Genomic DNA, 23,636 nt, shown 5'->3' with positions numbered 1-23,636 from the left:
TAAATGTGGTTATTAATGTTATGGCAGCTATGCGCTTAGTTGGGCCAACTGGCTTGATGGTATGAATTGTTATAAGATGGCAATCTTCTCAAAACAAGCTATTGATGTGTTATTTACTTCAGTATACAACACACAAGAAAATATGATAATGACATCTCTATGGTCCCACTGGGGGGGGGGGTCAAAGGTCATACATGTATGCATTTTATGGGTATAAAATTGCATTCGCCATTTTAAAGTACTCAACTGGGTGAGACATTTCTGTGTGTTGACGGATCACATGATTCCATCAGGTGGGGTCACAAATAATTATAGTCGTGAGCAAACATTCCATACTGTAGGTGGCAGTAAATCGCCAGCCTTAGCTTTATACCTGTTCAAACACTAGGTGGCAGTAAGCACCCTTTAAGTTTGTTTGCCAATTTATAGAAGTAGCAGAAGAAAATGGACCACTTTGAAATGGAGATGGCCTCAATGATTGATAAACACAGACTAAAGGGGTGCTGTTTGAAACCGCTGTGCCTCCGTCTTGATACTTCCCCACCATTGTTAAAAAAATAAATTAAAAAAATGGAATCTATATAGAAATGCATTTATAAATGTCAACATTTTTTACCAGCAATCCAGGGTTAATATACAGTACCAGTCAAAGTTTTGGACATTCAAGAGTTTTAATTTATTTTTACTATTTTATATTTGAGATTCTTCAAAGGTGCCACTACCTTGACAGCTTTGCCCACTCTTGGCATTCTCTCAACCAGATTAATGAGTTTGTCACCTGGAATGCATTTCAATTAACAGGTGTGCCTTGTTAATTTGTGGAATTTCTTTCCTTAATGCGTTTGAGCCAATCATTTGTTTTGTGACAAGATAGGGTTGATATACAGAAGATATAGAAGATAAAAGACCAAGTCCATATTATGGCAAGAAGAGCTCAAGTAAGCAAAGAGAAATGACAGTCTATCATTATCTGAAGGTCATCATTTTATGAAGGTCAGTCAATCCGGAAAATTTCAAGAACTTCGAAAGTTTCTTCAAGTGCGGTCTCAAAAAACATCAAGCGCTATGATGAAACTGACTCTCATGAGGATCGCCACAGGAAAGGAAGACCCAGAGTTACCTCTGCTGCAGAGGATAAGTTCATTAGAGTTACCAGCCTCAAAAATCGGCCATTAGCTGCACCTCAGATTGCAGCCGAAATAAATGCTTCACAGAATTCAAGTAACAGACACATCTCAACATCAACTGTTCAGAGGAGACTGAATCAGGCCTTCATGGTCTAATTGCTGCAAAGAAACCACTACGAAAGGACACCAATAATAATAAGAGACTTGCTTGGGCCAAGAAACACAAGCAAAAGACATTAGACCGGTGGAAATGTGTCCTTTCGTCTGACATTTTTTGGTTCCAACCGCCACATCACTGTGAGATTCAGAGTAAGTGAACAGATGATATCTGCATGTGTGGTTCCCACCATGAAGCATGGAGTAGGAGGTGTGGGGGTGCTTAGCTGGTGACACTGTCTGATTTAGTTTGAATTCAAGGCACACTTGTATCAGTGTGGCTACCACAGTCTTTTGCAGCGATACTCCAGCCCATCTGGTTTGAGCTTAGTGGGACTATTGTTTGTTTTTCAACAGGACAGTAAACCCAACACATCTCCAGGCTGTGTAAGAGCTATTTGATCAAGAAAGAGAGTGATGGAGTGCTGCATCAGATGACTTGGCATCCACAATCCCCCAACCTCAACCCAATTGAGATGGTTTGGTATAAATTGGACAGCAGAGTGAAGGAAAAGCAGCCAACAAGTGTTCAGCACATGTGGGAACTCCTTCAAGACTGTTGGATAAGCATTCCAGGTGACTACCTCATGAAGCTGGTTGAGAGAATGCCAAGAGTGTGCAAAGCTGTCATTAAGGCAAAGGGTGGCAACTTTGAATAATCTAAAATATATTTAGAATTGTTTAACACTTTTTTTGGTTACTACATGATTCCATATGTGCTATTTCATAGTCTCGATGTCTTCACTATTATTCTACAATGCAGACAAATTGTAAAAATAAAGAAAAACCCTTGAATGAGTAGGTGTGTCCAAACGTTTGAGTGGTGCTGTTCATCATTGGGCGCTGCATCTGCGCTCAAAGAAACCATAATGGGAGATATAGTGCATTCGGAAAGTATTCAGACCCCTTGACGTTTTCCACATTTTGTTACGTTACAGCCTTATTCTAAAATGTATTAAATACATGTTTTTCCTCATCAATCTTAACACAATACCCATAATGAAAACTTGAAAACTGTTTTTGTGCCTACATAAGTATTCACTTTTTGCCATGAGACAAAAAATGGAGCTCAGGTGCATCCTGTTTCCATTGATCATCCTTGAGATGTTTCTACAACTTGATTGGAGTCCACTTGTGGTAAATTCAAATGATTGGACGTGATTTGGAAAGGCACACATCTGTCTATATAAGGTCCCAGCGTGCATGTCAGAGCAAAAACCAAGTAATGAGGTTGAAGGAATTGTCCTTGGAGCTCTGAGACTGGATTGGCTGAGGCACATATCTGGAGAAGGGTACCAAAAAAAATGTCTGCAGCATTGAAGGTCCCCAAGAACATAGTGGCCTCCGTCATTCTTAAATGGAATATGTTTGGAACCACCAAGACTCTTCCTAGAGCTGGCCGCCCTGCCAAACTGAGCAATCGGGGGAGTAGGGCCTTGGTCAGGGAGGTGACCAAGAACCCGATGGTCACTCTTACATAACTCCAGAGTTCCTCTGTGGAGATAGGAGAACCTTCCAGAAGGACAACCATTATTGCAGCACTCCACCAATCAGTCCTATATGGTAGAATAGCCAGATGGAAGCCACTTTTTAGTAAAACGCACATGACAGCCCGCTTAGAGTTTGCCCAAAGGCACCTAAAGGACTCTCAGACCATGAGAAACAAGATTATCTGGTCTGATGAAAACAAGATATAACTCTTTGGCCTGAATACGAAGTGTCACGTCTGAAAGAAACCTGGCACCATCCCTACAGGGAAGCATGGTGGTGGCAGCATCATGCTGTGGGGATGTTTTTCAGCAGCATGGACTGGGAGAAAAGATGAAGATTGAGAGAAAGATGAATGGAGAAAAGTACAGAGAGATCCTTAATGAAAACCTGATCCAGAGTGAGCGCTCGGGACCTCAGACTGGGGCGAAGGTTCACCTTCCAACAGGACAACAACCCTAAGCACACAGCCAAGACAATGCAGGAGTGGCTTTTGGACAAGTCTCTGAATGTCCTAGAGTGGTCCAGCCAGAGCCCGGGCTTGAACCCAATCGAACATCTCTGGATCGAACTGAAAATAGCTGTGCTGTCCAACCTGACAGAGCTTGAGAGGATCTGCAGAGAAGAATTAGAGAACCTCCCCAAATACAGATGTGCCAAGCTTGTAGCGAGTCAGATTCGAGTCACAAATATGACGACTTGCAACTTGACTTTGCCTTTAACATCAATGACTTGTGACTTGACTTGGACTTGAGCCTTATGACTCGACCTGACTTGATACCCTCGCCAAGCCCAAATATTAAAAATGATGCTATTAAAAAAAGTGTGCAGCGCATCAACTCTTCATTTAATGGATTACAGTTTGAATCGGACAGCAGCCAATCAAATTGTGCCAGCTGAGAAAAAGTTGTGCGTGGCAGTGCAGAGGAACGTCGGCGGGGGGAATTCAGATGGAGACCTTGGAAAGATGATACCCCAAATTATTATTTTCGGATGTAAAGACGACGCTGTATCAACAAAAAATGGATTGCAACTTGCAAAACATACAGGAAGAAATTTACAGACAATTTCCAACTTTGTTCGACATTTCAAGCTGCACAAAGAATGCTAAGTTGTGGCTAATACAGCCGACAGCTATATATTTTATTACTTTACTAGTGTATCATGTAGGCTAGCGTAAAGTTAAATCAATGAGCCTCCACACAGTTAGTCAGTGTGGGAATGTGATCATTGCACCCAAGATTGAGCTACAACTGGCTAGGCAGTTGGTAGCCTAAATCCTGCCTGATGTTACTGCTGTTCCTAAAACCATTGACATACGTTTGCCTACTGTAACCACAGAGGGTGAGTGTGTGTGCATGTGTGTGTGTGTGTGTGTGTGTACAAGCCTACATCGCCCGATTGCGATCTTCGATAGTCGATCACTATTGGGGGGGTCTTTCTCATGGCTACCATATATTTCCATGGAAATATAACGTTTATTTGGAAAGTAATAAAAATATAGATATTTTTAAAAGCATTCATGATTTGAGTAAATGTAATATACTAACTATTACTCTTGTTAAAAATATATGGTATTACATTAGGTGAAGAGCACATTGACTTGTTTAGGACTCGAAATTCAATGTTTAGGACTTGAGACTTGACTCGGACTTGCCTGTCTTGACTTGGGACTTGAGTGCTAAGACTTGAGACTTACTTGTGACTTGTAAAACAATTACTTGGTCCCACCTCTGGCTTGTAGCGTCATAGTCAAGAACACTCAAGGCTCTAATCACTGTCTACGGTGCTTCAACAAAGCACTGAGTAAAGGGTCTGAATATTTATGTAAATGTGATATTTCAGGGTTTTCTTTTATACACTACCTTTCAAAAGTTTGGGGTCAGTTAGAAATGTCCTTGTTTTTGAAAGAAAAGCTAATTCGTTGTCCATTAAAATAACATCAAATCTTTCTAGAGCTCCAACTTTTTAATCTGAAGGGCACTGACATGATGACTTGACCACATTTTTCCCTCCAAGTTCTGATGCCATGTTCAAAACATCTGGGAACTCTGAAATCTCTTACTTTCGACCTTAGTGCATTCAAAATAACAGGAATTCTGAAATAAAACTCGTACCGCCTGGGAAAAATCTTTTTGAACTGTCATTCAACTCGAAAATCCAAGTCAGAAACACTGTTATCTTTCAAGAGCTCCGAATTTCTGACTTGAAGATCCATGACGTCATGACCTCGTTTTTTTCAGAGTTCCCAGTTGTCTTGAACGCACCATCAATAGGATGTCTATGGCCATTTCTCAATCAAATTTGCTCAACTTACTCAACAGGTTAGGCCAATTAACGTAGCAAGTTGGGGGACTGAGTATGTTCTCCTAAGATACTTCGAAAATCACTTTGTATCGAAGTGGCGAGAAAAGAGCCCGTCCCCAGATAGGATACACTTGTGCTTCCTCGCCATCAGACGGCTATCGAGGAGGGGAGGACTTTCTACATTTGCCAACTAAGGAATTTGAAACACTCATCGACCACGGTTTCCGGGTCACGGAGGAGAGAGGACGGACTAAAGGAAAACATCCCTATGAGAAATGTAATGTAATTAATTGCTTCACAGGGATCATGCAGGGGGATCTCCATTAGCCAATCCGATTGCATATAATTTGAATACAAGGTACATGCTTTTAAATATGATTGGCTACTGTTCGTGAAGACAAGTATTAGACAAGTACTGTGGGAGTGGTCTAGTTGCTGAAAAGTATGTGAGATATTAGAGAGAGATAGGAATCCCATCGGACAATGAATGGGAGACGCCCCACTAAGCAGACTGTCTACCAATCGCGTTTACGTTGTCATCCCGCGTCACTTGGTTGTTAAGACAATCGTCTCGCAATCTCTTCTCAAAATCAGGGTATGAGTCGACTAATCTTGTAATTTTGTAGTTCTTGTTCACTAAATTTATGCTAATGTTGGGTTTTTGAGCTAGCACCCAATTGATTCCCATTCGCTTGCCTTGTCACAGAATGCATTGTGCAAAATGGACATTAATGCGAATCCAATAGAGTTTCCCATCTCCTCAAAAGTATCTCTGGGCGCATCAACGTTACACGTCCATGCTGACATCTGGAATGGTGCAGTTGGGTAAATAAATAGTGCAGTGCGTCGAAGTACTCGTGAATTGTATTGGTTACCCTTTGCTGTGTCATATCAATATTGCCACTAATACATGAGTTGTGTTAGCTAGCCTACAGCCAGTATGTTGATCGGATGCCGGAGAAGAGGACGTCAATCCACCAGACTGAAGGTAGCACTCATGCTCTTAGTATTCATTTGTCAATTCGTCCATATTCTCAGCGAAAAGGTGAGTAATGATGAATTAAATCATTATTGACCTATACTAATTGTTATACTACTTAATAAATACAATGTATAGTGTAGCCTAGCTGATTATGATAAGCCTGTACAAGAGTCTGATACAATACCCTTTGCCCTATAGTCTCCCTCCGCTCTGACTGTTGTGGAGAGCCATGAGGCCAGCCTGGAGGGTGAGGAGGATGCCCACGTGGAAGAGGGAGATTCTGAGGATTTGGACGTGTTCCATCCAACAGATAAGTGGAAGACTCTCAAACCAGGTGATTGCTAAAGCGGAAACGCACATGTGCCTTTATTACACGGTAGTGTACTGGAGATTAAGGTCTATGGCAGAATCAAAGGTATTCACTGTACAATTTTGGCATTGTTCAGGTCATGGGGTCCCAAGGGGCTCTCAAGTAAGGCTCAACCTCCAGACTGGACAGAGGGAGGTCAAACTTGGGGAACACCAGACTCTCAAATACCAGATAGATGGACAAAGGTATGAGTTGAGGATCCTATTGAAATTTGTATATCAACCATATGAAACACCATCTAAAAACGTTGCCATATAGCTATTGTACGTTAGATGGCCACACACACACACTACTATGTTTGCTTGAGATTACATCAGACTCACTACAGTCTTTGCTCTCTGTGAGTCAGACAGGGGAAGGAGAACACACAGGGCCCATCTGTCAGTGCTGAGGAGCTGAAGAAGGCTTTGAAAAATATCAAAGAAGGAGTGGATCCCAAAACCAGTGACAAAGAAGAGACGGTTTGCCCTGATTTGATGGATCTGTAGTTTCTTACCACAGTGGAAACAAGCGGCTGTTATAAGAGCCTAATGCATCTGTGATCCAATCTGTCTTTGATTGTTATCTTGGTCCCAAACCTGTGTGTATGTGTTCAGGAGGCTCTCAGGGCCCAGTTTCATACCATGGATGAGCTGAAAAAAGACATGGTCAGGCTAGACATGCTGATGGAGTCAGACTTCCAGATTATGAGTAGACTGGTGTCCCAATTCAACAGCTCTAACGCCACTGTGGAAGAGAAGGTTAAAGCTCTACATGACTTAGAGTACCTTGTTCATCAGGTGAGGCCCCCCAAGCATGGGATGTTTTTGTATATACTAATAGTCGGGGAGGAGAAACAACACCTCTTTTACATAGGTTAACATAAACACACAAAATAACTTTCATTGGATTCTAGTAATGGAGTTATAATTACGGTTTCCTTTCTTGTTATGTCTTGTCAGGTGGACAATGCACAGAACCTGGCATCTAGGGGAGGGTTGAAGCTTGTGGTTGATGCATTGAACAGCACAGACTATCGACTTCAAGAGAGTGCTTCTTTCGTTCTGGGATCAGCTCTATCAAGGTATAGCAGTCTTCATTAACCCATTTCCAACTGTCGAATTCTAAATACCAGCCAAAAGACAGCCTGTTTTTGTTTGTATTTGTGTGTGTGTGGTCAGTAACATTATCATTCACTATCTTCTTTCTAGTAACCCGGTGGTGCAGGTGGAGGCAGTTGAAAGTGGTACCCTTCAGAAGCTGTTAATGTTACTTGCCACTCCACGACCCATGTCTGTTAAAAAGAGGGCAAGTCCTGTTCCCACATTATAAAATTCACTCACAATACATTTTTATTTTAGAATCAGTCCAGTATATCTAGCAGGATTAATAATCCCGTCTTTAGCAGAGACACTCGATGGCTTTCAATTTAATGCTGCAAGGTTTCATCACATCTGTCTTCAAATACGTTTTAGAATCTGAACAGAATTTAGCTCTTACAATCACTTGTAAATAATCATTCTCTTCCTGGCACTTAACTAAGGCTAATATTTGCCTGTATACAGGCGTTGTTTGCTCTGGCCTGTTTGCTACGTCACTGCCCCTTTGCCCAAAGCCACTTCCTGAAGCTGGGTGGGCTGCAAGTGTTGGGGGATATTTTCCGAGCATCTGGAGGTGGGGCTGTCCGTGTGAGGATTGTAACCATACTCTATGATATGATCAACGAAAAGGTGAGGGGTGCTCTTTACGAAAACCTTGCCAATAATACAAGGCTAGTCTTGTGAAATCAAATGTATGTGAATGGCATGAATGGCATTCTCTATTCTAGGAGCTGATCTCTCAGACTGGACTTGACCCCATCCCAGATGCATCTCACAATGAGCGTTTGCGGCAGTATGCGCAGGTCTCCCTCCAGCCACTTTTGGCAGAGCAAGGCTGGTGCAGTCTGGTACCTGAACTGTTGGCCTCCCCAGAGCACGACTGGAAGGAAAAGGCCCTGAGAACTATCCTGGCCATGATGCCTCACTGCCAGACTCAGTATCGAAAGGATTACGCCCTGTCTTTCTCCCTCAGCGCCCTACAGGAGCAGTACCAGGAGCTGGTGCTCACAGAGCAGGTCCTCGGTGACGAGGATGGATACTTTGGGGAGATCCTGGCTCTGTTGGAGACAGTGGTGCTGAAACTGAAACAAGTATAGGGCTTGGTGAAAACCCTTATCAAAGGACAATTTAAAAAACGAGGATGTAGGATTACAGAAATGCGTTCGAGTTTTGCGGCTGTGTGATAGGGTCAAATCAAATTTGATTTGTCACATACACATGGTTAGCAGATGTTAATGCGAGCGTAGCGAAATGCTTGTGCTTCTAGTTCACACATTTGCAAATCACAAGGTTGCCTTTCGGTTGCTTAGCCTTCCTTACACCTTTTTTCTGCATCTGTGATGCATCATGCCTTGGCTTGTGTCTCAAAATAAGGCTTTCCAGTCCTCCCTGAGGAATGCATTCAGTTGGGCTAAAAGACAGTATTTCTCCTTATACGGCATTTGTGTTCCTTGTTCAGTGTGCTCCATCTATCTTGTTAGTGGATTGTCCACTGTGATACTAGGGTGCCTAGTCAGTGCCTGCTGTAAGCAGTAATGAAATCTGAGCTATTTCCATACTTCCCTATGGGGTTTCATGAGAGACTGTACAGGTTCATGTTTCGTCATTTTATTAGTTTAAGGGTTTCCACTGATTTGGAAAGCCAATGTCCAGTCAGTGATACTCTTCATTGCACTGCATCATTCCGGCAGGAAGGAAAGGCATCCAGAGAGAATTCTTGTGCCTCACACATGCCTGCATGCTTGACCAAGACTTTCTTGTGTTTGAACCTGTCAAAAAGAGGTGTTCTGTCCACTGCTTAAAATAGAAGGTTCAAATGTGGCACCTTCAATTCCAAAGAGCATGATTGAACGTAAAATGGTAAACAGAAACTTTGAGAATTATTGAGCATAATATTGAGTCTAGCTCTCAAATACACACAATTTATTCTAATGATTTGAAATGTCTTAACTGATGTCTAAGTTATTTGTTTACTATGTATTTTGTTTACTTGTTTGATAAGAATAAATCCATTGGGTAAAGGCACTGCTAATAATCTGCCTGAGACTTAAAAAAATATATTTTACAAACCCTACAAAATATCTAGCCACTGTCCGTAGATACGATGGGTGTGTAAGAGGCACATCTCCTTATCTGTTTTTAGAACAAAGTAACAAAGTTGCCTCACCAAAACTGTGGTGAAATTGGGAGGTCAGTGTCATTGATTCAAGGTGCACCTGCGCCATTTTATTTGTACATGTTTCTGGTTAATATTGTCTTATTCATGTAATGCCCAACCTTACTGTTTTGTCTGTCTCCAACTTTGCCAGTTTTTGCTAGTGACTGAAGTGGCTCAATGACTGCATCAATCTTTGATATTCTATAAGGAATTATTATCTTTCAGAAACTATTTACAGTAAGTAAATAACCTCACCCTTGTGCTTTATACTTACATCTTTAGTCCATAACAGGACATGTATAGCCTATAGTAGGATATAATTGTTCCTATTATACCTATCAAATGTATTTACAGAAGGTAAATATCCTTGTGCTTTATACTTCCATACAGTACCGGTCAAAAGTTTGGACACACCTATTCGTGCCAGGGTTTTTTAGTTATTTTTACTATTTTCTACATTGTAGAATAATAGTGAAGACAGTAACCAAAAAACTGTTAAACAAATCAATCTATTTCATATGTGAGATTCTTCAAAGGTGCCACTTTACCTTGACAGCTTTGCACACTCTTGGCATTCTCTCAACCAGCTTCACGAGATAGTCACCTGGAATGCATTTCAATTAACAGGTGTGTCGCCTTAAGTTAATTTGTGGAATTTCTTTCCTTAATGCTTTTGAGCCAATCAGTTGTGTTGTGACAAGGTGGGGGGGGGTAAAACAGAAGATAGCCCTATTTGGTAAAAGTCCATATTATGGCAAGTAGAGCTCAAATAAGCAAAGAGAAACGACAGTCCATCATTACTTGAAGGTCATCATTACATGAAGGTCAGTCAATTCAGAAAATGTCAAGAACTTTGAAAGTTTCTTCAAGTGCAGTCGCAAAAACCATCAAGCGCTATGTTGAAACTGGCTCTCGTGAGGACCGCGACAGGAATGGAAGACCCAGAGTCTGCTGGGTCTCTGCTGCAGAGGATAAGTTCATTAGAGTTACCAGCCTCAGAAATTGCAGCCCAAATAAATGCTTCACAGAGTTCAAGTAACTGACGCATCTCAGCTGTTCAGAAGAGACTCTGTGAATCAGGCCTTTGTGGTTGAATTGCTGAAAAGAAACCACTACTAAAGGGCACCAATAAGAAGAGACTTGCTTGGGCCAAGAAACATGAGCAATGGACATTATCAAATCAAATGTATTTATATAGCCCTTCGTACATCAGCTGATATCTCAAAGTGCTGTACAGAAACCCAGCCTAAAACCCCAAAAAGCAAGCAATGCAGGTGTAGAAGCACGGTGGCTAGGAAAAACTCCCTAGAAAGGCCAAAACCTAGGAAGAAACCTAGAGAGGAACCAGGCTATGTGGGGTGGCCAGTCCTCTTCTGGTTGTGCCGGGTGGAGATTATAACAGAACATGGCCAAGATGTTCCAATGTTCATAAATGACCAGCATGGTCGAATAATAAAAAGGCAGAACAGTTGAAACTGGAGCAGCAGCATGGCCAGGTGGACTGGGGACAGCAAGGAGTCATCATGTCAGGTAGTCCTGGGGCATGGTCCTAGGGCTCAGGTCAGTTGAAACTGGAGCAGCAGCATGGCCAGGTGGACTGGGGACAGCAAGGAGTCATCATGTCAGATGGTCCTAGGGCTCAGGTCCTCCGAGAGAGAGAAAGTAAGACAGAATTAGAGAAAGCACGCTTAAATTCACACAGGACACCGAATAGGACAGGAGAAGTACTCCAGATATAACAAACTGACCCTAGCCCCCCGACACATAAACTACTGCAGCATAAATACTGGAGACTGAGACAGGAGGGATCAGGAGACACTGTGGCCCCATCCGAGGACACCCCCGGACAGGGTCAAACAGGAAGGATATAACGCCACCCACTTTGCCAAAGCACAGCCCCCACACCACTAGAGGGATATCTTCAACCACCAACCATCCTGAGACAATGCTGAGTATAGCCCACAAAGATCTCCGCCATGGCACAACCCAAGGGGGGGCGCCAACCCAGACAGGATGACCACATCAGTGAATCAACCCACTCAGGTGACGCACCCCTTCCAGGGACGGCATGAGAGAGCCCCAGTAAGCCAGTGACTCAGCCCCTGTAATAGGGTTAGAGGCAGAGAATCCCAGTGGAAAGAGGGAAACCGGCCAGGCAGAGACAGCAAGGGCGGTTCGTTGCTCCAGAGCCTTTCCGTTCACCTTCCCACTCCTGGGCCAGACTACACTCAATCATATGACCCACTGAAGAGATGAGTCTTCATTAAAGACTTAAAGGTTGAGACCGAGTTTGCGTCTCTCACATGGGTAGGCAGACCGTTCCATAAAAATGGAGCTCTATAGGAGAAAGCCCTGCCTCCAGCTGTTTGCTTAGAAATTCTAGGGTCAATTAGGAGGCCTACGTCTTGTGACCGTAGCGTACGTGTAGGTATGTACGGCAGGACCAAATCAGAGAGATATGTAGGAGCAAGCCCATGTAATGCTTTGTAGGTTAGCAGTAAAACCTTGAAATCAGCCCTTGCTTTGACAGGAAGCCAGTGTAGGGAGGCTAGCACTGGAGTAATATGATCAAGTTTTTTGGTTTTAGTCAGGATTCTAGCAGCCGTATTTAGCACTAACTGAAGTTTATTTAGTGCTTTATCCGGGTAGCCGGAAAATAGAGCATTGCAGTAGTCTAACCTAGAAGTGACAAAGGCATGGATTAATTTTTCTGCATCATTTTTTGGACAGAAAGTTTCTGATATTTGCAATGGTACGTAGATGGAAAAAAGCTGTCCTTGAAATGGTCTTGATATGTTCTTCAAAAGAGAGATCAGGGTCCAGAGTAACGCCGAGGTCCTTCACAGTTTTATTTGAGACGACTGTACAACCATTAATATTAATTAGACCAGTGGAAATTTGTCCTTTGGTCTGAGGTCCAAATTGGAGGTTTTTGGTTCCAACCGCCGTGTGTTTGTGTGTGGGTGAATGGATGATAATCCGCATGTGTATTTCCCACCGTGAAGCATGGAGGAGGAGATGTAATGGTGTGTGTGTGCTTTGCTGGTGATACTGTGATTTATTTAAAATTCAATGCACACTTAACCAGCATGGCATATCGCTGCAGAATGCTATCTGTTTTGAGCTTAGTGGGGCTATCATTTGTTTTTCAACAGGACAATGACCCAACACACCTCCAGGCTGTGTAAGGGCTATTTTACCAAGAAAGAGAGTGATGGAGTGCTGCATCAGAAGACCTCGCCATCACAATCACCCGAACTCAACCCAATTGATATGGTTTGGGATGAGTCGGACCGCAGAGTGAAGGAAAAGCAGCCATCAAATGCTCAGGAAAAGAATTCCAGGTGAAGCTGGTTGAGGGAATGCCAAGAGTGTGCAAAGCTGTCATCAAGGCAAATGGTGGCTATTTGAAGAATATCACTTTTTTGGTTACTGAATGATTCCATATGTGTTATTTCATGGTCTTGATGTCTTCACTATTATTCAGCAATGTAAAAAAAAAAAAAAAAACATTAAAACCCTAGAATGAGTAGGTGTTTCTAAAATGTTTGACCTGTAGTTTAGGTCTTCGTCGTATCTGAGCCTAAACCACAGCCCAAGCAGCCCTGGACTTGCCCACTGGATTTCCTTTTCCAGTGGCTGTGGTTGAATCCTTCCTTCACTGGCTATTTGTTGCGCAGCATTTGGTCACTTCTTGCTGAAATTGAAATGCTGTGTGTTGAAGTACTTGCAATTGAGTTGAGGACCTGCAGCAGCCATCACAATATATCAGATGGCATATCCACCTTTAAAGACTTTCAGGGAAGTTACTTTAGACTGAGATGTGAAGTTCCAAGCAGAAATGTTGATTGACAAGAATAAAATGCTCCCTCCAGTGAGGTAGGCTTATACACATGGACTACTGTATATTCTTAAAAATTGACAACATTACCAGCAATTATGCATGTGATTATAAGAATGAAGATAAACAATAATAATGATTTTGAAAAATTGGATAACTTGACATACTCAACTCTGTCACAGTCTCACAACCCTGTTATGATCAAACAAGTACCAGGGTTGAGTGGGAAACTCAAAATGGCCAAAGCTCCTCATTTGGTGACGAAAGGGAGACCACATGGCATGCATGAAATTAAGAAATTAGAATACTATTACTTATCTTTATTTCATGTAACAGAGTTGAGTTGTTGAGCTCGACGACCCCAATCTAACAATACATATCGATGAAATATAGATATCAAATAATTTGATCACTTTCCTGTCTTTGCACCAACAACACCTCTGCCACGCTGATCCTCAACATGTGTGCCCCACAAGGGTGGGTGATCAGCTCCCTCCTGTACTACCTGTTCACCCATGATTGCGTGGCCATGCACGTCTCCAACTCAATCATCAAGTTTGCTGACGACACAACAGTGGTAGGCCTGATTACCAACAACGACGAGACAGCCTACAGGGAGGAGGTGAGGGCCCTGGCAGAGTGGTGCCAGGAAAATAACCTCTCCCTCAACGTTAACAAAACAAAGGAGCTGATTTTGGACTTCAGGAGACAGCAGAGAGAGCATGACAGGGCCACAGTGGTGTGGGTGAAAAGCTTCAAATTCCTCGCAGTGCACACCACTGACAACCTGAAATGGTCCTTTCACACAGATAGTGTGGTGAAGAAGGCACAACAGCGCCTCTTCAACCTCAGGACGCTGAAGAAATTTGGCTTGGCCACTAAGACCCTCAAGAACTTCTACAGATGCAACATTCAGCGCATCCTGTCAGGCTGTATCATTGCCTGGTATAGCAATTGCACCGTCCGCAACTGTAAAGCTCTCCAAAGGATGGTGCATTCAGCCCAGCGCATCACTGGGGCCACACTGCCTGCCCCCCAGGACATCTAGAGCACTTGGTGTCACAGGAAGGCCAAGAAGATCATCAAGGACCTCTCACCTGAGCCATGGCCTGTTCACCCCTCTACCATCTAGAAGGCGGGGACAGTATAGGTGTATCAAAGCTGGGACCAAGAGACTGAAAAACAGCTTCCACCTCCATTACACACTCAAATAGTCACCACTAGCCGGCCTCCGCCCAGTACCCTGCCCTGATCCTTAGTCACTGTTACTAGCCGGCTATCACCTGCTACTCTACCCTACTTCTTAGAGACTGTTGCCCTAGGTACATAGTCATTGAACACTGGTCACTTTAATAATGTTTACATACTGTTTTACACACTTCATATGTGTATTCTAGTCAAGGCTCATCCTATATAACTACTGCTGTACACACCTTATCTATCCATATACTGTCAATACACAATTATATAAATACAGTATATAAACTCAGCAAAAAAAGAAACGTCCCTTTTTCAGGACCCTGTCTTTCAAAGATAATTGGTAAAAATACAAATAACTTAACAGATCTTCTTTGTAAAGGGTTTTGACACTGTTTCCCATGCTTGTTCAATGAACCATAAACAATTAATGTGCATGCACCTGTGGAACGATTAAGACACTAACAGCTTACAGACGGTAGGCAATTAAGGTCACAGTTATGAAAACTTAGGACACTAAAGAGGCCTTTCTACTGACTGAAAAACACCAAAAGAAAGATGTCCAGGGTCCCTGCTCATCTGTTTGAACGTGCCTTAGGCATAATGCAAGGAGGCATGAGGACTGCAGATGTGGCCAGGGCAATATATTGCCATGTCTGTACTGTGAGACGCCTAAGGGAGACAGGACAGACAGCTGATTGTTGTCACAGTGGCAGACCATGTGTAACAACACCTGCACAGGATCGGTACATCCGAAAATCACATCTGCGGGACAGGTACAGGATGCCAACAACAACTGCCCGAGTTACACCAGGAACTCACAATCCCTCCATCAGTGCTCAGCCTGTCCGCAATAAGCTGAAACAGGCTGGACTGAGTGCTTGTAGGCCTGTTGTAAGGCAGGTCCTCACCAGATATCACCGGCAACAACATTGTCTGTGGGCACAAACCCATGGTCGCTGGACCAGACAGGCATGGCAAAAAGTGCTCTTCACTGATGATTTGCGGTTTTGTCTCACCAGGGGTGATGGTCGGATTCACGTTTATCGTCAAAGGAATGAGCGTTACACCGAGGCCTGTACTCTGGAGTGGGATCGATTTGGAGGTGGAGGGTCCGTCATGGTCTGGGGCAGTGTGTCATAGCATCATCGGACTGAGCTTGTTGTCATTGCAGGCAATCAATGCTGTGTGTTACAGGGAAGACATCCTCCTTCCTCATGTGGTACCCTTCCTGCAGGCTCATCCTGACATGACCCTCCAGCATAACAATGCCACCAGCCATACTGCTTGTTCTGTGCGTGATTTCCTTCAAGACAGGAATGTCAGTGTTCTGCCATGGCCCAGAAATGTCTGAGAACTTGCAGGTGCCTTGGTGGAAGAGTGGGGTAACATCTCACAGCAAGAACTGGCAAATCTGGTGCAATCCATTGTAACGGATGTCGTCTGGAGATAGAGAGGAGGACCAAGGTGCAGCGTGGTAAGTGTTCATGTCTTTTTAATAAATGAACTGAACACTGGAACAAAACAATAAATGATGTGAACAAAACGAAACAGTACCGTGTGGCCCAAACACTCACACTGAAACAAACACCCACAAACCAAAAGTGAAACCCAGGCTACCTAAGTATGATTCTCAATCTGGGACAACAATTGACAGCTGCCTCTGATTGAGAACCATACTAGGCCGCACTCAAAAACCAATATAGAAAAACAAACATAGACTGCCCACCCCAACTCACGCCCTGACCTTACTAAAACAAAGACCAAAAACAAAGGAACTAAGGTCAGAACGTGACATCCATGAGGTGGAGATGTACATAATCATTTCGCTGCACCCACAATAACATCTGCAAAATATGCATACACAACAATACTATTTTATTGTATTCTTGTTCTTCCGGCACAGCACACACTCAGTGGTGTAAATGTGGCCATCGCTTCCACACAAACTCTCTGGAGCACTTGCTGCCTTCGTACACCTCGTACTGGGGCTATTTTAGGGAGGGGAAGAGCAGTCATTACTTTAATAGTGCTTTTTACAGACACACCCTCATATATATATATTGTAAAGACATTGTTTCCATAGAGTAACTCTTTCCTGATGTATCTCACCTCTTCAGGCTGTGGGGGTGTCACTTAGTGGTGAAAACTGTACAATTAAAGAAGAAAGTAAAGGGTTTTCACTTTTTCCTTTCAGTATGGATAAAAGGTTGGCTGATTGTTCAGATGAATGTTGCTGAACAACTGTGAACAGATGCCTTTTTGTTATTGATATTTGATATTTGATATTTGAAACAAGAGATAACATTCTACTTCTTTAAAGACCTTATAGTTTTCTATTCTTCTGGGAAGGTTTTCCGCTAGATGTTGGAACAAGAGCATTAGTAAGGTCAGGCAATGACGTTAGACGATTTGGCCTGGATTGCAGTCGGCAGTCCAATTAATCCCAAAGGTGTTCAATGGGGTTGAGGTCAGGGTTCTGTGCAGGACAGTCAAGTTCTTCCACACCAATCTCAACAAACCATTTCTGTATGGACCTTGTATTGTGCACAGGGGCATTGTTATGCTGAAACAGGAAGGGGCCTTCCCCTAACTGTTGCAAAAAAGTCGGAAGTACAGAATCGTCTACAATATTACTGCATGCTGTAGCATTACCATTTCCCTTCACTAGACCTAAAGGGCCTAGCCAGAACCATGAAAAACAGCCCCAGATTATTATTCCTCCTCCACCAAACTTTGCAGTTGGCAGTGTGCATTCAGGCAGGTAGCGTTTTCCTTGCATCCGCCAAACCCAGATCTGTCTGTCAGACTGCCAGATGGTGAAGGGTGATTCATCACTCCAGAGAACACTACTCCAGAGTCCAATGGTGGCAAGCTTTACACCACTCCAGCCAACGCTTGGCATTGCACATGATGATCTTAGGCTTCTGTGCAGCTGCTCGGCCATGGAAACCCATTTCTTGAAGCTTCCGACAAACAGTTATTGTGCTGACGCTGTTCCGACCGAGGACAGCTGATTTTTATACGCTACGCACACCAGCACTTGGAAGTCCTGTTCCGTGAGCTTGTGTAGCCTACCACTTTGCAGCTGAGCCATTTTTGCACCCAGAGGTTTCCACTTCACAATAACAGCCCTTACATATCACCGGGGCAACTCTAGCAGGGCAGAAATGTTATGAACTGACTGGTTCAAGGAAAAGTTGAACATTTCAGCGAAGACGTGTACCAGCTGGCCAACGCATGCTCTGAGTATGCATCCTGGTAATCCGTCTGGCCCTGCGGCCTTGTGAACGTTAACCTTTTTATAGATCTTAAGCACATCAGCTATGGAGACTGTAATCACACAGTCTTCCGGAACAGCTGGTGCTCTCATGCATGGCATAGAAGGGATTTTGCTCATCCTCCAGGCTTGTGTCACTGGGCAGCTCATGATTGAGTTTCCCCCACAATCACCCAAGAGCTTGTAACCAATTGAACTAGCACAAAACTATTAACATTTGAAGAGTTGCCTGATAATCCCCAAAATCTCATTGATCTAAGTACAGAATACTTGAAATATTCAATGTAAAAAAAATGTATGTTACAACAGCTTGTAAATGCAGTTGCTAGTTGGTTATGATAATGGCACTCACCAGAGAGAGAGAGAAGCATGGTAGAGCAGAGCAGTATTGTCAGCTTCATGGTCTCTGTGAAGATATGGCTTGGAGCTTGTGAGTCTGCAGATTTGTGTTTCCCTTGCCATCTAGTCTTCTTTTTTATATGGGGCTTTTGACCTGTCGGTCAAACACCACTTCTCCCACCTCTCCATCTCTTTTGCCGCAGAGCAGTGAGTTGGCCAGCAGAGGCCAATGTTGATGTTCTCCAATCTATTCGGTTGCTTCCTCACTAAAAAGTACTGCAGTTTGTGTTCTTGTGAATGTGTTCTGTTTTCATTTGCTCAATGCTTATTTAATCTCTGCTACAAAACTAACATGGAATATATATCTTCCCTTTTTCAATCCATGTTATCAAAATAGGATATACATATTTCTGAAGAATAAGTATTTTTCTATTGTGTCTGTATATGCAAACCCCAGTTTCACTACAAACTACCAAAGTGAACGACAGTTCAGCAGTAGATAATGAGAGACTTGAATGACTGGACAAAGTTGGACTTGCTTCCTGAAGAGGTCATTTGTGCTTTGAGACAGTAACAATGCAGCATGTCAGTTATCCTTTGTCAATGTCATTTGTAGTCCCTAAATTAAAATGCGCATCCACAAACGACTCCATTAGATAGAAAACCAAGTCTCAGAAGACTTTGTACATTTTCAATTGAATAAGATGGTAGTGTATATTTTAGAATGAACAGACAAATCCGAGTATGCTTAGTATGTACTGTAGGTTATTCATTTCTAAGGCATCTTTACAACAGGTCACATGCAGCAGGCTTTCTCTGAGTTCCTCTGATTTGTTTTATTATCAGACGACTTTGGGGGCAGGCTTGTTCAATGAATGTTGGTATGTCATCAAAGAGTTAAGAGGGAGGATTTCTTGGGTCAAATGTGCATTTATTTTCTTTCACAAAACTGTGACTCAGTGAGGTAATAGATGGCACCAGTGAACCACTGTAACTCCAGTGACACTTATTACAACTACGTCGTTAATTCAGTAGCCTATGTCAAAACAACTGTCATCAAAATTGCAACACGGATATGATGATATACTCTCCGATTTGATAATATGGGGGCCTAAAAGATAGATAGAGAGTGCTGATTTTGATCTGAAAACATCAGTGGAAACTACTTGCTATCTTGCACACTAGTTACAATACATACATTGAACTTTAATATTTTCCCCGATTTCATGCAACGATAGTTATAATATGGTAAATGTTTTTTAATTGACTCATGTCCACTTGCTGGGCAAACCTCGATTTCACAAGTGCAAATTCACTGTGCCAGTTTGTTTTGCATGCCCGATTGCATGGCCCGAGGACCAATGGAATGGTCTAAAATGTGTAAACTTCACCCACTTGGGGCACCGGCCATGCAAAACTAACTTGCCCATTGAGAAGGCAGAGACCAATAGAAAGGGATGGGAATAACATATGCTTTAGTAAGGTAGGTTTCTTACACAGGAGGTTGGTGGCACTTTAATTGGGGAGAACGGGCTTGTACTAATGGCTGGAGCGGAATGGTATCAAATACACCATGTGTTTGATGCTATTTAATTTGCTCCGTTCCAGCCATTATTATGAGCCGTCCTCCCCTCAGCAGCCTCCACTGGTTTCTTAGCATGGTTGTCAACTGTACAGCAGACATGGGACGTAAGTTACAGAAAATAGAGTGTGTGGTGGTACCTGCAGAGAAGTACTTGGGACTGTGAGGTTTTACTGCAGAAGAGCTGCAGGGGGTGTTGAGTGGTAGTGTTCTGTCCTCCCAGACCGGTTGGCCTGGAGTAACATTAGAATGGGATAATTAGTGGAATGGGGCGGGTTTTTTTTTTACTGATGGCTAATAGTTGGCAGGGTACTTTTCTTTTTTCCCAGTTTTGTTTTTACCAGAATGTTATGTACATAGGTAAGGTGCACCGTGACTAGCCTCACAGTCCAGTACAGTAGGTGGCGGTGTAAGCACCTAAAAGCTGGATGCGATCCGCCAATCCGATCCCCCTAAAGAAGAAGAACTAACCGTTTACGTCAACGTTAGTCTCTGCTTCTGCGCTCGCTCCCAGAAGCTAGCTAGCTAATCACCTCGAGACGGACGGTGGAATCAAAAGTAGTGACAAGAAGATGGCGGAGTGATTGGGTTGCGCTTTGAAGGAAAGCAGCGACCCTTGATTGTCCTGAAATATTATACGAAGAAAGGAGAATCGCATCCAAATTGTAGGTAGCTTCGGAAATTTGACAAACAAGAAGAATATTGCCCCTCTTGCGGAGGTGGTTCAAACAGATCGAACGGAATTTCGCAGTTCCACTGGTGTCCGATAGCTCTAGTGTGCTAACGTTAGCTAGCTTCCCCGAGGCACTGGACGACGGACATATTAGGCACGTTAGGAGTGTTTTCAGAAGAATCGTGTTCCCTTTTTCGTGATGTGTTGGTTTTATTTTTTCCAAGATTTTTTACTAGCTAGCTAGCGAATAACCCCTGAAAATAACCACTGTTCTAGCTAGCTGGCTAACGTTACATTGTTTCAAGTACATCGCCCACGAGCAGCCAGGACTTCTGTGTATGTTCTGATAACGAGCTGGCCGAGAAGGGAAACCGACGGCGCAGTCCCAGAAAATCCTATTTTAAACTGATCAGGAGTTGCTCGTGATTGAGGATATGGCAAGCAGCAGCGGCTCTAAAGCCGAATTTATTGTCGGTGGGAAATACAAGCTTGTCAGAAAAATTGGATCTGGGTCATTTGGTGACATATACCTGGCGATCAACATCACAAATGGAGAGGTAAAAAAAACATTAAAATATACATTTGACCAAGTGGGTAACTGTTAATGTTAACTAGCTAACCGTTTAGCTCTGTCAATCAACAGCCTAGCTGACTCACCGAGATTTAACAGGGGTATATTCGTACGGAAAAGGTTTACCGTTTTAAGAACCAACCGAAACGGGGAGTAATTGTGTATTTGTCCATTAGAAAATATAGTTTTCGTTGCAAAAGTTTTCAGTTTGGAATAAACGGATTCTGTTGCAAAACGTTTTGCAACAGAATTGGCCGCATGAATACATCCCAGTATATTGTTTAGCTAGCTTCAACTTGCCTTGTTGAAATGTTGTTAAACGATGCTGAATGATAGCTACGTTAGCCTAGCTAGCCAACTGTCATCTAAGATAGTAGATATTGGTTACAGCAAACCGTGTAAATAACGTTATTTTAGCATAGTAAACTAGGATGGCATTAATACATTAGTTTGCCAATTAGGCTACTGGAAAGTAACTTGGATAGATTGTACTAAGCTACATAACTGATCATTTTGTATTGCAGGAGGTAGCTGTAAAATTGGAATCTCAGAAAGCCAGACACCCACAGTTGTTATATGAAAGCAAACTGTACAAAATCTTACAAGGAGGAGTTGGAATCCCACACATAAGGTAATATACACGTAAATGTATTTTGAACACAGTTTAATATTTGAGATGTATGTGAAAATGAGTCATATATTTGTCTAACATTTGTACAAAGTTACATCTTGCCTGCAAACACATTTCTAGTTTACTTTACCATATGCCAGCTGGCGCTACAAGCTAGCTCGTATAACTAACGTTAGCTGGCAGTGCTTTCATCTCCTTGGCTTCATTATTTTCCTTGGTCTTGGCTTATGGAAACGTTGCACATTTACTTTTTACCGTCAAGATTATTCGAACGCAACATCCGCCATGAACCATGTAGGGTTGTTCACTGTTTCAGCGTTTAAGAAATGATCATGCAATCAAAAATTCGTGGTTGGAAATGGCCGCTCCTCTTTTGTTTGTTCCAACATGTCTTCCTACCCTGTTAGAAAATGGCGGCTCAGCGCTTGCGAAAACAACTATCTGGGCCTAGTGGTTTTGTCTCCTCAAGGTGACTTCATAACGTCAAACACCTTTAAGTATTTTATTTTAGGTTTTATCGTTTACAAGGCCATTGAAGAGTGAGACTTTGGTAATGACTTGGTTCACAGACACTGGATTTAGAATCGAGGCTGGCTGTAAACTGGATGTGCACTTTTTAAACAGTAGAACTGAGTTGGGAACCATATTTTATAATAAATATGTTGAAAGGATAAGTAACGTTACTATCCGTGAAATGTATTTTTGTTTAGTTGTCATTTATTATGTGAATTTACGGTGTTGTGAGAAAATACACCACTTGTTTGCATTTGACTTGGAAAATGACATAAGGATACTATTACTAATGTGTGAATTAATTAAGCCGTTAAAGCTCCTGAACAAATAAACAATCACGTTTAAGTTTTGTACCTATTTGTTTTGATATGCAAGTAATGGCAGTCAATGCTATTTAATGCTGAATAGTTAATGCTCTGATTTTAAGCTGGACTGTCAGTGGTGATGGTCAAGCTGGTCATTAGGCTCTGCTGCTTCAAAGATTTAATGGAAGAAAGATGGGACTACTGGCCCTGCCATGATCCTTCTGGATCAATTTTCTCCCACGTGAACTCCTTCTGGATCAATTTTCTCCCACGTGAACTCACGCCATGCCATAGGGATGTAGGGGCTTCTAACTATTTATGCACTACTGAAACATGTGCAGTAGACATTTTGCCACACAATTTGTATCTGCTATCCTCTCCAGGTTCCTGCCCTGGGTATTAACCTTGTAATGAGTAAGGGAACACTGCCCTAAATGAGCAAGACAGCTTTGGTGATTAAGCAATAAGGTAAAGAGAATAGGACATGCTAACGCCCTTAGATACTAGTGCAATAAGTATGCAGGCTAGTTTCACAGCTTACTTCCTTGGTTATGCAGTTTAATCAAAGCCTTTGTGGGCAGGTTAGGTTTGCTTTGTGGTGGTGTACCCTGTGGACTGCCTGGATAAATAAGAAAGGGGGTTGTATAAGAGGGTGCTTCACGCTTCCTCTGTACAATCCTAGCCGGTTGTTTGTTTTCAGGTACATCATCAGCATGTGGCTGGTGCACCTGTCTAGTTCTGCGCTTGGGGCCATTCCTGTTATGGAACTCGCCTGAGGGTTCTGCAAACATTCTGGAGAACTGGCACCACTTAATTGACCTCAGGTTTTATGTGGTGGTGAGCCGAGTTATTGACATGAAAATAATTCCATTCTATTACTGCCTAGTGAGTTTGTGCAAACAACTTTCACTTTAGTAAAAAAAAAAGACCAACAGATAAAGTCCACTGGAAATGTTTCCAAATGCCATCTGTGTTTTAGTATACTGTAAAGTCTCAAATAACCGCCTGTCCACCTAAAAATATTTTTTTAGAGATTG

At 42.7% G+C, this 23,636-nt stretch overlaps 2 protein-coding genes across 11 annotated transcripts in view; both read left to right on the top strand.

The window, feature by feature from the left end:
- The first annotated feature begins 5,047 nt into the window (after positions 1 to 5,047).
- Positions 5,048 to 9,534, top strand: LOC118375440 (nucleotide exchange factor SIL1-like). 3 transcript variants are annotated; one of them, XM_035762006.2, is made up of 10 exons: positions 5,048 to 5,436; positions 6,007 to 6,123; positions 6,259 to 6,394; positions 6,507 to 6,615; positions 6,780 to 6,891; positions 7,027 to 7,209; positions 7,372 to 7,493; positions 7,621 to 7,717; positions 7,975 to 8,139; positions 8,238 to 9,534. In XM_035762006.2, the coding sequence occupies exons 2-10, from the start codon at positions 6,019 to 6,021 to the stop codon at positions 8,604 to 8,606; spliced, it is 1,398 nt and encodes a 465-aa protein (XP_035617899.1). In that variant the 5' UTR covers positions 5,048 to 5,436; positions 6,007 to 6,018; the 3' UTR covers positions 8,607 to 9,534. The 3 variants fall into 3 exon arrangements, with proteins under 3 accessions (XP_035617899.1, XP_035617907.1, XP_052363213.1); XM_035762014.2 differs by lacking the exon at positions 5,048 to 5,436 and having other exon boundaries at positions 5,457 to 6,066; XM_052507253.1 differs by lacking the exon at positions 5,048 to 5,436 and having other exon boundaries at positions 5,457 to 6,123.
- Positions 9,535 to 20,360: 10,826 nt separating this feature from the next.
- The window catches only part of LOC118375386 (casein kinase I), a 36,174-nt gene continuing 32,898 nt past the window's right edge, over positions 20,361 to 23,636 (top strand). For 2 of the 8 annotated variants that reach the window (XM_052507244.1, XM_035761929.2), the window contains exons 1-2: positions 20,361 to 21,136; positions 21,675 to 21,781. In XM_052507244.1, coding sequence (XP_052363204.1) covers positions 21,014 to 21,136; positions 21,675 to 21,781 — 230 coding nt within the window. In that variant the 5' untranslated portion in view covers positions 20,361 to 21,013. The remainder of the gene's footprint in view (positions 21,137 to 21,674; positions 21,782 to 23,636) is intronic. The other 6 variants (XM_035761958.2, XM_035761950.2, XM_052507251.1 and 3 more) reach the window with 6 other exon arrangements.

This window comes from Oncorhynchus keta, chromosome 4 (assembly GCF_023373465.1).
Source record: "Oncorhynchus keta strain PuntledgeMale-10-30-2019 chromosome 4, Oket_V2, whole genome shotgun sequence".
NCBI lineage: Eukaryota > Metazoa > Chordata > Actinopteri > Salmoniformes > Salmonidae > Oncorhynchus > Oncorhynchus keta.
This window is presented reverse-complemented; position numbering and strand designations above follow the sequence as displayed.

Coding starts and splice junctions, on each gene's coding strand:
- LOC118375440 (XM_035762006.2), top strand. CDS start 6,019: ATGTTGATCGGATGCCGGAGAAGAGGACGTCAATCCACCAGACTGAAG. Junction 6,616..6,779: donor TACCAGATAGATGGACAAAG/GTATGAGTTGAG, acceptor TCTGTGAGTCAG/ACAGGGGAAGGAGAACACAC. Junction 7,718..7,974: donor CCATGTCTGTTAAAAAGAGG/GCAAGTCCTGTT, acceptor GCCTGTATACAG/GCGTTGTTTGCTCTGGCCTG.